This window comes from Mobula hypostoma, chromosome 7 (assembly GCF_963921235.1).
Source record: "Mobula hypostoma chromosome 7, sMobHyp1.1, whole genome shotgun sequence".
In the NCBI taxonomy this organism is placed as follows: Eukaryota; Metazoa; Chordata; class Chondrichthyes; order Myliobatiformes; family Myliobatidae; genus Mobula; species Mobula hypostoma.
The window spans coordinates 50731804-50744170 of record NC_086103.1 but is presented as its reverse complement, the minus strand read 5'-3'; the positions used below and the strand labels follow the sequence as shown (position 1 = coordinate 50744170).

Below are 12367 nucleotides of genomic sequence, written 5' to 3'. Positions count from 1 at the left end.
CCATTTCAGATGCAGCGCTGCAGCTCGATGACTTCACTGTTCTCCACAAAGACAGGGCAGCTCAGTGAAAACAAAAGAGGTGGAGTATGCTTTACAGTGCACAAACATGGTAGTTCTGTCTCAGTACTGTTGACACAAACTGGAACATCTAGGAGTCAAATGTCATCCATTTGAACTGCTGTGGGAGTTTTCCACCATCAACCTGGTAGCAGTGTACATTCCACCTCCGGCCAACGTCAAGCAGGCACTGGAGGAGCTAAGCTCTGTAATCAGCAGGCATGAAATAGTGCACCCTGATGCTTTTCCTATCATTACATCAAATTTCAACCAGGCCAGCTTGAAGAGGTTTCTGAACAACTACCACCAACATACCACCTGTGAAACCAGAGGAGCCAACCCACTTGACCACTGTTATACCACCATCTAGAACACTTAATGTGTTATCCCACACCCACACTTGAAAAAGTCCAATCACTTAGCCGCATTTCTACTCCCAGAGTACAGGCAGAGACTGAAGACCACAGTACCAAAGAGGATCAAGAAGGTATGGTTAAGGGAGGTGGAGGAGTGCATACAGGAATGCTTTGAGTCAATGGCCTGGGCACTATTCAGGGATTCATCCTCAAATCTGAATGAATACACCACAGTTGTCACCAGCTTCATCAAGACCTGTGCGGATGAGTGTACGCCTTTGAGAAAATGCCAGAGATACCCAAACCAAAGCTGTAGTTGAACCAGGAGATTCATGGTCTGCTGTGGCATTCAAGACCGGTGATCAGAACTATACAAGATGTTCAGGTATGACCTACAAAGGCTATTTTAAGAGGACATGCCCTCTTCTCACTGCTACTATAAAGGAGTAGGTATAGAACTCTGAAGACAGACACTCAACATTTCAGGAACAGCTTCTTCCCCTCTGCCATCAGACAATGAACTCATGAGCATTTTTCTCTTCTCTTTCTGCACTACTTATTTTATTTAACTTAATTTTTTATATATACTTATTGTAATTTATAGTTTTTATTACGTATAGCAACGTATTGCTGCCAGAAAACATCAAACTTCATGACATATGACAGTGACATTAAACCTGATTCTGATTTAACTACTGTTGAAAGAAAGGAAGCAGATGGCACGATGTGTAATTTTTTGACATGTGTCCAGAAGCCTGTAAGGCACCTAAATGAAAACTGAGATACTGTTCCTCAAGTTTACAATATAATTTATTGGAGCAGTTTATGAAGATGAGAAGAGAGGCCAGAGTAGGAATGAGATAATCGACAACATCCATCTCAAGGTACTGGAAAAGTAAAGGCATCCGTTAGTCTTGCAAGACCATGGATCTGCGCCTGGAAAGTATTCACTCTCCAGGGCGCAGGCCTGGGCAAGGTTATATGGAAGACCAGCAGTTGCCCATGCTGCAAGTCTCCCCTCTCCATGACACCAATGTTGTCCAAGAGAAGGGCATTAGGACCCATACAGCTTGGCACCAGTGTCATTGCAGAGCAATGAGTGATTAAGTGCCTTGCTCAAGGACACAACACGTTGCCTCGGCTGGGGCTCAAACTCACGACCTTCAGGTCGCTAGTCCAATGCCTTAACCACTTGGCCACATGCCCACACTAAAATAGCACAGCCATCTCTGTAAAGTCTACCAAATTAACTGGAAGTAAAAATAAGTCTGTCAGCATCCTCTCCCTGGCCAATGACTCCCACATTAAGATCCTAAATATCGTCAATTGGCTTTGTTGCACTGGCTACACATTCACCTGTCTGACACCAAACTCTTGAAGCAAACACTCCACTCCAACCCCATCACAAGGAGATCATCAGGCCAAAGAGAAAAAAAATTGCATTAAAACTTCCTTGAAGAAGTGTAACATCTTCCCCATGGCCAACTAGAGTGGGGAAGAAATCTTCAGGATTGCTTTGAGAACCCTGAGGTTATGTATCAGAAAGCACAAATGTACTTGATAAGCCACAGGAGGAGTACACCCCTTCACAACTATCCATCCACCAGCCCATCAGCAACCTTGTGCTCCACCTGTAGAAAGATCGGAGATTTCTGAATTGGTTTCATTAGTCACCTCAGAATCTACTGAAAAAACAGGAATTCTGCAGATTCTGGAAATTCAACCAGCACACATCAAAGTTGCTGGTGAACGCAGCAGGCCAGGCAGCATGTCTAGGAAGAGGTACAGTCGACGTTTCAGGCCAAGACCCTTCGTCAGGACCTAGTGATCTAGTGATCTGAAGGTCGCTAGTTCGAGCCTCAACTGAAGCAGTATTCCCCTCAGAATCTACTAGACTGGATCAGAAATGAGTTAATCATAATTCTGAAGAATATAAAAACACTATATAATCCAGTTTTAAAGGAAGTAATGCAAAGAAATGCTATTGGCATGCAATTGCTTTTCCTTTGGAAAAACAGGTGAATTCAAAGTATGAAAAGCTACAGTAAGTACTAACCTATAAGCCTAATCATACAGTTAGTAACAAAATGCAATTACATCACTAAAGTCCCAGATCAGTCTAGCTTGTTATTCAACTTTAGATACATACAGTGTCCATGAAAAGTATTCACCCCACCTCCTTGGAAGTTTTCATGTTTTATTGTTTTACAACATTGAATCACAGTGGATTTAATTTGGCTTTTTTGATACTGATCAACAGCAAAATATGCTTTCATGTCAAAAAGAAAACACATCTCTAAAAGTGATCTAAATTAATTACAGATATAAAACACAGAATAGTTTATTGGGCAAGTATTCACCCCCTTTACTATGTCATCACTGGTGCAGCCAAATGGTTTTAGAAGTCGAATAATTAGATCTGATTTTGGAGACCGGTGTGCTGTGAAGGAGTTTCAAATGATTGTAGTAAAAATGTGCCTGTATCTGAAAGATCCAACTGCTTGTGAATCCATATTCAAGCCAAAAAAAAACACCACGAAGACAAAAGAGCACTCCAAGCAACTCTGCGAAAATGCTATTGAAAGCACAAGTCAGGATACAAGAAAATATCCCTTGGAGTACAATTCAGTCAATCAAGAAAAGATAAGAATATAACACAGTTGTAAATCTACGTAGAGCAGGCCATCCTCAAAATCTGAATGACCATGCAAGAAGGGGGCTAATGAGGGAGACCTATGCTAACTCTGGAGGAGTTACAGCTTCAGTGGCCGAGATGGGAGAGACTGCGCATACAACAACTGTTGCCCGGATGCTTCGACAGTTGCAGCTTTATGGGAGAGGGGCAGAGAGAAATCCACTGTTGAAAAAAAAACTCACATGAAATCTCAGCTAGAGTTTGATAGAAAGCTCGTGGGAGACTCTGAATTCAGCTGGAAGAAGCTTCTATTGTCTGATGAAACCAAAATTGAGCTTTTTGACCATCAGATTAAATGCTATGTTTGGTGTAAGTCAACTCCACACATCATCTAAAAAACACCATCCCTACTGTGAAGCATGGTGGTGACTGCATCATGCCGTGGGGATGCTACACTGCAGCCAGCCCTGGAAGGGTTGTGAAGGTAGAGGGTAAAATGAATGCAGTAAACTACACTCGTACAAGGAAAACCCGATGCAGGCCGCAAGAGAACTACAACTTGGGAGAAGATTTGTTTTCCAGCAAGACAATGACGCCAAGCATAAAGTCAAAGCTATACAGGAATGGCTTAAAAACAACAAAGTTAGTGACCTGGAGTGGCCAAGTCAGAGTCCAGACCTCAATCAAAGTGAGAATTTGTGGCTGGACTTGAAAAGGACTGTTAACTCATAATCCCCATGCAATCTGACAGAGCTTGAGCAGTTTTGTAAAGAAGAATGGGGAAAAATTGCGGTGTCCAGATGTGCAAAGCTGATAGAGACCTATCCACACAGACTCAAGGTTGTAATTGCATCTAATAAATACTGACTTGAAGGGCATGAGTAATTATGCAATCAATTATTTTGTGTTTAATAATTGTAATAAATTTAGACCAATTTGTGGAGATCTGTTTTCACTTTGACCCGAGTCTTTTTCTGTTGATCATTGTCAAAAAAGCCAAATTAAATCCATTGCGATTCAATGTTGTAAATCAAAAAAACATGAAAACTTCAAAGGAAGGTGAATACTTTTTATGTGCACTGTACATACAGAGTGTGAGTTTCAACCTTTCCAACCCCAATGGTGCAATTCATCACTATAATCATTCCCTTGTTAAGTCGCAAGAAGCAGGCTGTGTAGAATGCCTGTCAACTGTAGACCAGACAAATCCTCATCACTGTAGGTTTAAAAATAATGAGAAGCCACCTACAATGTCATAAGCACAGTCTTTGAAAAAGGCAGCAACGTTGGTTGACTAAAATGCAGATTCTGTCTTCTCTGGAAGAAAATCAATTGTAAAGTTATGCCTAGGATATGATGGTGTTGCAATTGTTGATAAAACAAAACTGAATATAAACAAATTATGACTTTCCAAATTAACAAATGCACCTTAAACTTACATTCCAGCCATTGTGGAAGAGTTGTTGAACAACGTAACACTGGTTCAACACAGTTTACAATATTTAGTGTAGATTGTCTCACTCCCTACAAATACAACTTCACAGTAAGGATGACAACATTGAGATGCAACATAAAACCATTCAGTTTTGCCCTTTTGGTTTGCAATGTCCTTTTTTCAGACAAGCTGACAATTTCAATTCTAATCTCACAGTCACTCTCCATCCTTTAATGTCTACATCCATAAGTAACTACTGCAAAAACAAATTACTGCTAAGGTCAAAAATATATGCCTCAGGAGGCATTGAACTAATAGGATATACTGTATGTTGTGTGAGAACACCCTGCAGCAATATTCCGTGGTTCCAGACACAAGGCATCATCCAAAATAGATTAAGGGTTGCATATAGAGGGAAAGTAGATCTGACAGAAGAAAACCAGTTAGTCACAGATCTCAGTTTAGACAGGCCTTGGATTGGATGGGATAGAGAAGAGTCAAAGCCAAAGGTAACAGAGTGATGGAACGTGGGGGCTTGGTGGGCAAGCACAAAGATGCAACTATATAATTGATCTAGTATCTGATGGAGGTAGTCCTTAAGGACATCCAAGCAAGGGAGCAGAGAATGGGTTTGAATGCAAAAAAGTACTCACAGAAGAGAGGAGAATCTTTCTAAGGAGCAATAATTGAATGCTACATTAATCCCATGTACTGATGAACAAGGTGACGTGTAACAGCAGACGGTACAGTGCTAAGGACAGCTCTCTGGAAGGTGTGTAATTTGGTACATTGTTACACATGGAATTAAAAATAACACAATATATTACCACATCCAGAACATTTGCTCATAAATTCTTTTCATTGCAAGTTACTTGCTCAGATGATCAAAAGTTGTTACCAGGAAGGTTTCATTTTGCTTTACGAGATGTCAAAGATCATTGAGGTAGAAATGGTAAAAAATGCTGAGAGAATTTCGGTGCCATTTTAGGAAAAAACCATGAGGAGTTCAATCAAGTACATTCAATTAATTTCCCCATGTCCATCCATGTTTCTGGTGATTCTTCCTCAACCATATCCAGTTCTGTGATGGCTCATCATGCCGTACATGCCTTCACGTTCAGTTCACTGTGCAAATTATGAAGAATGCAGCCAAGCACAATGATGTATCCCACTTTGTTAGGATCACATAGAATGCAGCCATCAATTTCATTGAGCACTTGCTTCATGTTGTATAATGCTCCTTGTGGCTGCATGGCTAATTATAGGTCATTGTTCAAGCACTTTGAGGTGGTAGGGGATATCAGAAGCCATATGCAAATAAGCCCTGGTAGTCATTCTCTGACGTCCTAAAGAAAGCCAGGAAATAAGGCATTTCCTCACAGTAACAGGATAACCATTACAGAATCACAATACGAACAATGCACTTTGAGCTGGGGACTGTGTCAAGCAATGACTGCAGACTTCAATGATGGGAGCTGGATGAAAGAATTCTCCAGGGAGGGGCTAGAAACTTCCAGAGGTTGTAAGAAAAATGATCATATGAGGCAGCTTCCTTGTATAACAGATGCTCATGGCTGGAAGTTACCAGGGAAGTATTTGCAAGGCTCGATTGTACACTAAGAATTCAGGTGTGAAAGAATAAGTCACACTCATTAAAATTGAAACATTCCTCAATTTGCCACAAGAACTATTCTTAACATCTATAATGTAACACTGAAGCAGATTCTGAGAATGAAACTGACATCGAGAGCAGTCCAAGAAGTTGCATGTTTGACAATTCAGATACGTTTCATAAACATTGCTCATGTTCATGTCAGGGTTACCTTTATCCTCACAGTTCACCTTGCAGGCTGCCTCTGTCGAGATTGACCACAAGGTTTTGCTGCTCAGCGTTAAATTGCAGAAATCCAGATTAGCACTCAATGCAAGGTGGGAGCTTTCTACTTTTGATGAATGCAACTCCTTACAGATTTCTTCTGCTATTTCTCCCTCATACTTCTGAAGAGGATCCGGCTGAAACCACCTGCTGGTACGTTGTCTGGGACGCAAGTCTGGCACGGTCTGCTGGTGGGTTGCTTTGCAGCGTCAATGATTAATAGCAAGACGTATCCAATCAGTTAAATCACATTTATCTTGAGCCCTTGGTGTTATTAAAAGGTATTATTCTGGTGAAAAAGCAGCTCTTATTATGACTCAGACCAGTGTATTTGAAAATCCTGACAAAAGGGTAAATGCCCACAGTACACGAAATGTATAATTAGAAGATGTAAGAAGTAAGAGTGGAATATCTGCTCATCTTTTGCCAATCTCACCACTTGCATGATGCTGCCAAAGTCCTTTTATGACCACTTGACTTTAAGTGGCAGACAGCTCAGGGTCATATGATAGTCCGTGAACAGCTCGCAGGGGGAAGTGAATGAAACTTGACAGTTAAAATCGGCAGGGTCTCACACTCATGCCATTATTGTTTCACATATCACTCTCCTACCCGCATGACACCCATTCCCCATTAAAATTCCATGACACTTTCTCCTTCACAGATCTGTTTAAAGCAAGGAAATAAAATTGGTATTGGTGCTGAAATAATGATAATTGTTGTTCTTCTTCTGACTTTTAATGGCGGTTGATAGTCCAACTTAAAGGTGCATTACCACCACCAACTGGACTGGAGAGTGATCCAAAGAGTTTGGAAATAATTGTTCCTCATAATTGATAAATGATAATTGTTCCTGAAGAAAAAAAGTGCACTTGCATAAATTGGTAAATGTTTACATTTGTTTCCAACCTCTCATTCTTGTAATAGTTTAGTGTACAGCCGAACTCCATACCTTTGTTATTGTAAACATCAAGGTAGTTAGGTGCAGAAAAGATTGTGATAAGCGATGGGAAACCCGTAGTTTGGCTCTTCCTGTACATGCGATAACTGAAAAATAAATTCATGAATACTAGATATTATCACTTGCATTTAATCTTTTTTTCATTCTCATACTTGCTATATATCCAATGATAAATAAAGAAAAACTATCAAAAGTAATATTGAAATATAGTAAAGGTGACAAGATGAATAGTAGTCAAATGTGAGCTTTAAATTATATAATTATTTTGAATCAGACCTGCTTTTGAATGGATCTGTGCCATTATAAGTATGCAAAAGGGCCACTCTATGGTTCACCAATGATCCTGTGTCCAACACTGCAAAATCAGCAGCCCCTGTGACTCAGTACTGACCACTACTTATACAGAAGAAATGGGGAACAGATTTTGACAAGATCTTTGCAAAATAAGGTTGGCGCAGAATTAAGTCTGGGCTAGCAGAAGCTAAAACGTTCCTCTTATACTCAGGGAAGCATTGTGCTCTGCTTGGCCTCTGAGCAGAGATTTAATCAAAGTTCAAAATAAAATTTATTATCAGAGTATACACATCACCACATACAACGGTGAGATTCTATTTACTGTAGGCATACTCAGCAAATCTATAGAACAGTAACTATAAAAAGGATCAATGAAAGAGCAAGAGCATATGCAAAATATAAATAAATAGTAATAAATAACGAGAGCGTGAATAACAAAATGGAGAGTCCTTAAAGTGAGATCATTGGTTGTGGGAACATCTCTTTCTTTCTTTTCCAATCTTTTTATTAATTTTCAAAATTATAAACATAGTAACAATATTAATGAACAGAGATTGGGATTACATTATTAATAATTGACATTGCAAATATGACATTGGTAATAATACAGATGTATTAAATTTCCCAAACTCTAAATATAATTAAGTATGGTAGAGGAATAAATGAGAAAAAATCTAAACAAAACCCAGATTAGAAAAGAAAAAAAAGACATATTAATTCAAGTAAGCGATATTAACCTAACCTAAATAAAACTAAAAAAACAAAACTATAGAAAAAAAAAGACATGCTAACATATTACATTGGATAGAATCATTAATGTCATTAACTCCACTCCTCTATCCTTGTATTTTAAGTTAAAAAAAGGATTCGGAAAGGTCAAACTACATCATACGGAAATGTTGAATAAATGGTCTCCAAGTTTCTTCAAATTTAACCGAAGAGTCGGAGGTGCCACTTTTAACTTTAAACAAGATGTACTTTAAGAAAACCATTGAAATGTAGTAGGGGGAGTGACCTCTTTCCAGTTCAATAAGATAAATTTTCTAGCCATTAATGTTAAAAAAGCAATCATCCGACAGGCTGAAGGAGATAAGTAATTATCTTCCATGATTGGTAACCCAAAAAGTGCAGTAACAGGGTGCGGTTGTAAATTAATACGCAAAACAGTAGAAATAATATCGAAGATATCTTTCCAATATTTATGCAAGAAAGGGCAACACCAAAACATACGAGTCAAGGGAGCAACTTCAGAATGGCATCTGTCACAAATTGGGCTTATATGTGAATAGAAATGAGCTAATTTGTCTTTAGACATATGTGCCCTATGCACCACCTTAAACTGTATCAATGTGTGTTTAGCACATAAAGAGGAGATGTTAACTAATTGAAGAATTTTTTCCATTTTTCTATAGGTAAATGAAGTTGGAGTTCTCTTTCCTATTCAATCTTAATTTTATCAGCTATACCTGAATTTATTTTCATAATCAAATCATAAATGGGGAACATCTCAATAGATGAGAGTAGTTATCCCCTGATGGTTGAGGGGTAGTAACTGTACTCGAACCTGGTGGTGTGAGTCCTGTGGCACTTATACCTTCTACCTGATGACAGCAGCAAAAACATATTTTTTCCTCCCTCTTTTACGGATCGCGCTTTTCAAACTTGGAAGACTAAGGGTATTTTACGGTTTTTGGATTTATTTTTAGATGGTTCCCTTATGTCTTTTGAACAATTATCTAATAAATATAACTTATCAAGAATACATTTTTTTAGATATTTACAAGTTAGAAATTTCCTAAGTACTATACTTTCTTCCTTTCCAATGCTTCCTCCTATATATATTTTAGATTCGATAATTAACCTTAATCCATGTCAGAAAGGTGCATCGGCTATGATTTATAATATTATTATGAAACTTAGGAAAGCTCCATTTGATAAGATTAGGGTAGATTGGGAACAGGAATTGGGGCTTACCATTTCTGTGGATGATTGGGGGCAGATTTTACAATTAGTTAATACTTCCTCTATTTGTGCTAAACATTCCCTAATTCAATTTAAAGTGGTTCATAGAGCACATATGTCCAAAGATAAGTTAGCGCGTTTTTACTCGCATATTAATCCTTTCTGTGATAGATGTTCGGGGCAGATAGCCTCTTTAACTCATATGTTTTGGTCTTGCCCTACTTTGGAAACTTTTTGGAGAGATATTTTCAATATTATTTCTAAGGTATTAAATATAGATATCTCTCCTCACCCTATTACTGCTATCTTTGGACTACCTAAAATTTCTAGTAATCTTTCCCCTTCAGCCCGTAGAATGATTGCATTTCTTACTTTAATGGCGAAAAGATGTATTTTACAACATTGGAAAGAGCTTAATGCTCCAACTACCTTTTTTTGGTTTTCTCAGACGATTTTATGTTTGAATCTGGAGAAAATTAGAAGTAACCTTTATGATTCTTCATTTAAATTTGAACAGATTTGGGGACCTTTTATTCGATATTTTCATTTAATGTAATATTTACCCTTCTTGTTTTTTCTTCACTGTTTTAATGGAGGTCGGGATTGAGGACGTGATTTTAAGTTTAACTCTGTTTGGTTTCAAGTTAGCCCATTGCTTTGCTTTGCTTTTAGTTAGTTGCACGGTGGGTTTTTTTTGGGGGTTTTTTTTTTCTTTTTTTTCCATTGATATATATAAAATCTAGTATACTATTATGTTATCTTGGTTTCTTATGCTTAAATTACATTGTTTGTAGTATTTTCTTTTTGGTATTGTTATCTTTTGGAATTTTATTATACTTTAACATTGTATTAATGTTTATATGGCTTACCTTTTTTGTATACTTACTCAATAAAAAGATTTAAAAAGAAAGAAAGACAGCAGCAAGAAAAGAGCATGGGTGGTGAGGACCTTTGGTGATGGATGCTTCTTTCCTATGACAGTATTTCATGTAGGTGTGCTCAATGGGTTAACTTTTGTGGCCTCATCAGTTTTTAAAGCAGCCTTTACAGCATTGTTGGGCCGATGGAGATGGGGAGAGGTTGTTGATGATTTTCTTTGTGCAGGTCTAGGACTGAGGTTTTGAGATTTCAGGTGGGGGTTGAGAGAGGGCTGGTAGTTAGAAGGTGTATCTAGGCCAGGAACAAGTTAAACTGGTAGATTGGGAAATAAGTGGTGTTACATGATGAATAAAGACTGGAATATGGCAGGGGTGAATAATTGGCCAAAGATCTGAGTGTGGGTCATGAGAACACAGTCTAAGATTAGTTGGTGGTAAAGGGTAATCAGGAAGGTCATGTGTTGGAAGTGGCTGCATTGGATTCCCAGTTCTGGGCCAGACCTTTCCTGGAAGTTCCTTCAAAAGCAAGGTTGCTATGAAAATACTTCTGTTCTGGGTGTGCCCAATAACAGGTATTAAACTGAGTCACTTAACCTAATTTCACAGGTAAGTGCGACAGAAGTGATATTAGCCCATCTGCACTGAATGTGGTAATCCTGACAGATCCGGCATCATATCCCAACCACAAGTGGCCACAAAAGCTTTTTACTTTTAAATTAAATTTATTAAAATAAAGCCTCATGAGTCTAGATTTTGAATATAAAGCAAAATTAGCTTCAAAGGACTTTCAACATCACTTCATTTTGTTTCAAAGTAATATGCAACACTCTTGCTCAAATATGGATACAAATTCAACTTATTCATGTTTAACACAGCAGAGTAATGTGATAACTGGAGCATAGAGTTGTAGTTATACAGCACTGAAACAGGGTCTTTGCACAACACATCCATGCTAACCAACTTGCTGACCTAACAAATCACATTTGCCTGCATTTAGCCCATATTTCTTTAACCTTTCCTATCATTGTACCTGTCAATGTCTTCTAAGCATAGTAATTGTACCCATCTCTATCACTTCCTTTGCAGCCCGTTTCAATTACTCAAAGTGTGAAAAACTTGTCCTTCAAAACCTTCCCTTCTCACCTTAAACATATACCCTCTATTTTTAAACCTCCCTACCCTGGGGAAAAACACTGTGATCATTCACCATAACTATTCCCCTCAAGCTCTTATATACCTCGATTAGGTCATCCCTCAGACTCCTTACTCTAAGGAGAACAGCCCCAGTGTATCTAGTCTCTATTGGCATTTATTCAAAGATATACAAAATACAGGATAAATTGATAGTTATATATATTGCTTAATGCTCACTTTTAAAATCAGCAACTTTTGCAGTGTCTGCATTTTGAAGCAAGGCTTCTTTTTAGTGACAAATCCTACTGTTTCTTTAAGCCTATATCAGAATAGGCAATATTTCTTATCACTCTATTTCATTGTACTGAAACATTTTTGATCTAAATAGCTATAAACATCAGCTAAGATGGGAAGAGGAAGGAGGATCGGATGGCAGCAATGTTGGAATGTAACACTTTATATCAGTAAAAGGAATTTTGGCCATTGGGGAAAGGGCGGTTCTTATGCCAGAAGCTCTCTTGCGAAACTGGAGTCGTATCACAATCCTGGGCTAATCCTGGGTATTTGCAAAAGTTAAATACCCATTGTCTAAAAGACCAAGTAAATTGGTTTTAAAACTATCAAAAGAACATTCTAATTTTTTGATATACAGGGTATATGGGATTGTTTATAAACTTACCCTGCATCTTGTGCTTCATGGGCTCGAATAACTGATAATAAATTATTGTTTTGCAGGAACTCACAAACAGCAGGATAACTGTGAAAAGAACACATACAAC

The 12367-nt window shown here is 38.2% G+C and overlaps 1 protein-coding gene across 3 annotated transcripts in view; it reads right to left on the bottom strand.

Annotated features, from left to right (window-relative positions):
* ppp3ca (protein phosphatase 3, catalytic subunit, alpha isozyme) overlaps positions 1-12367 on the bottom strand; it is a 440681-nt gene that overhangs the window by 37984 nt on the left and 390330 nt on the right. For all 3 annotated transcript variants that reach the window (XM_063052708.1, XM_063052707.1, XM_063052709.1), the window contains 2 exons: positions 12268-12345; positions 7312-7406 (listed from right to left, as the gene is read on the bottom strand). In XM_063052708.1, the coding sequence (XP_062908778.1) occupies positions 7312-7406; positions 12268-12345 (173 nt within the window). The remainder of the gene's footprint in view (positions 1-7311; positions 7407-12267; positions 12346-12367) is intronic.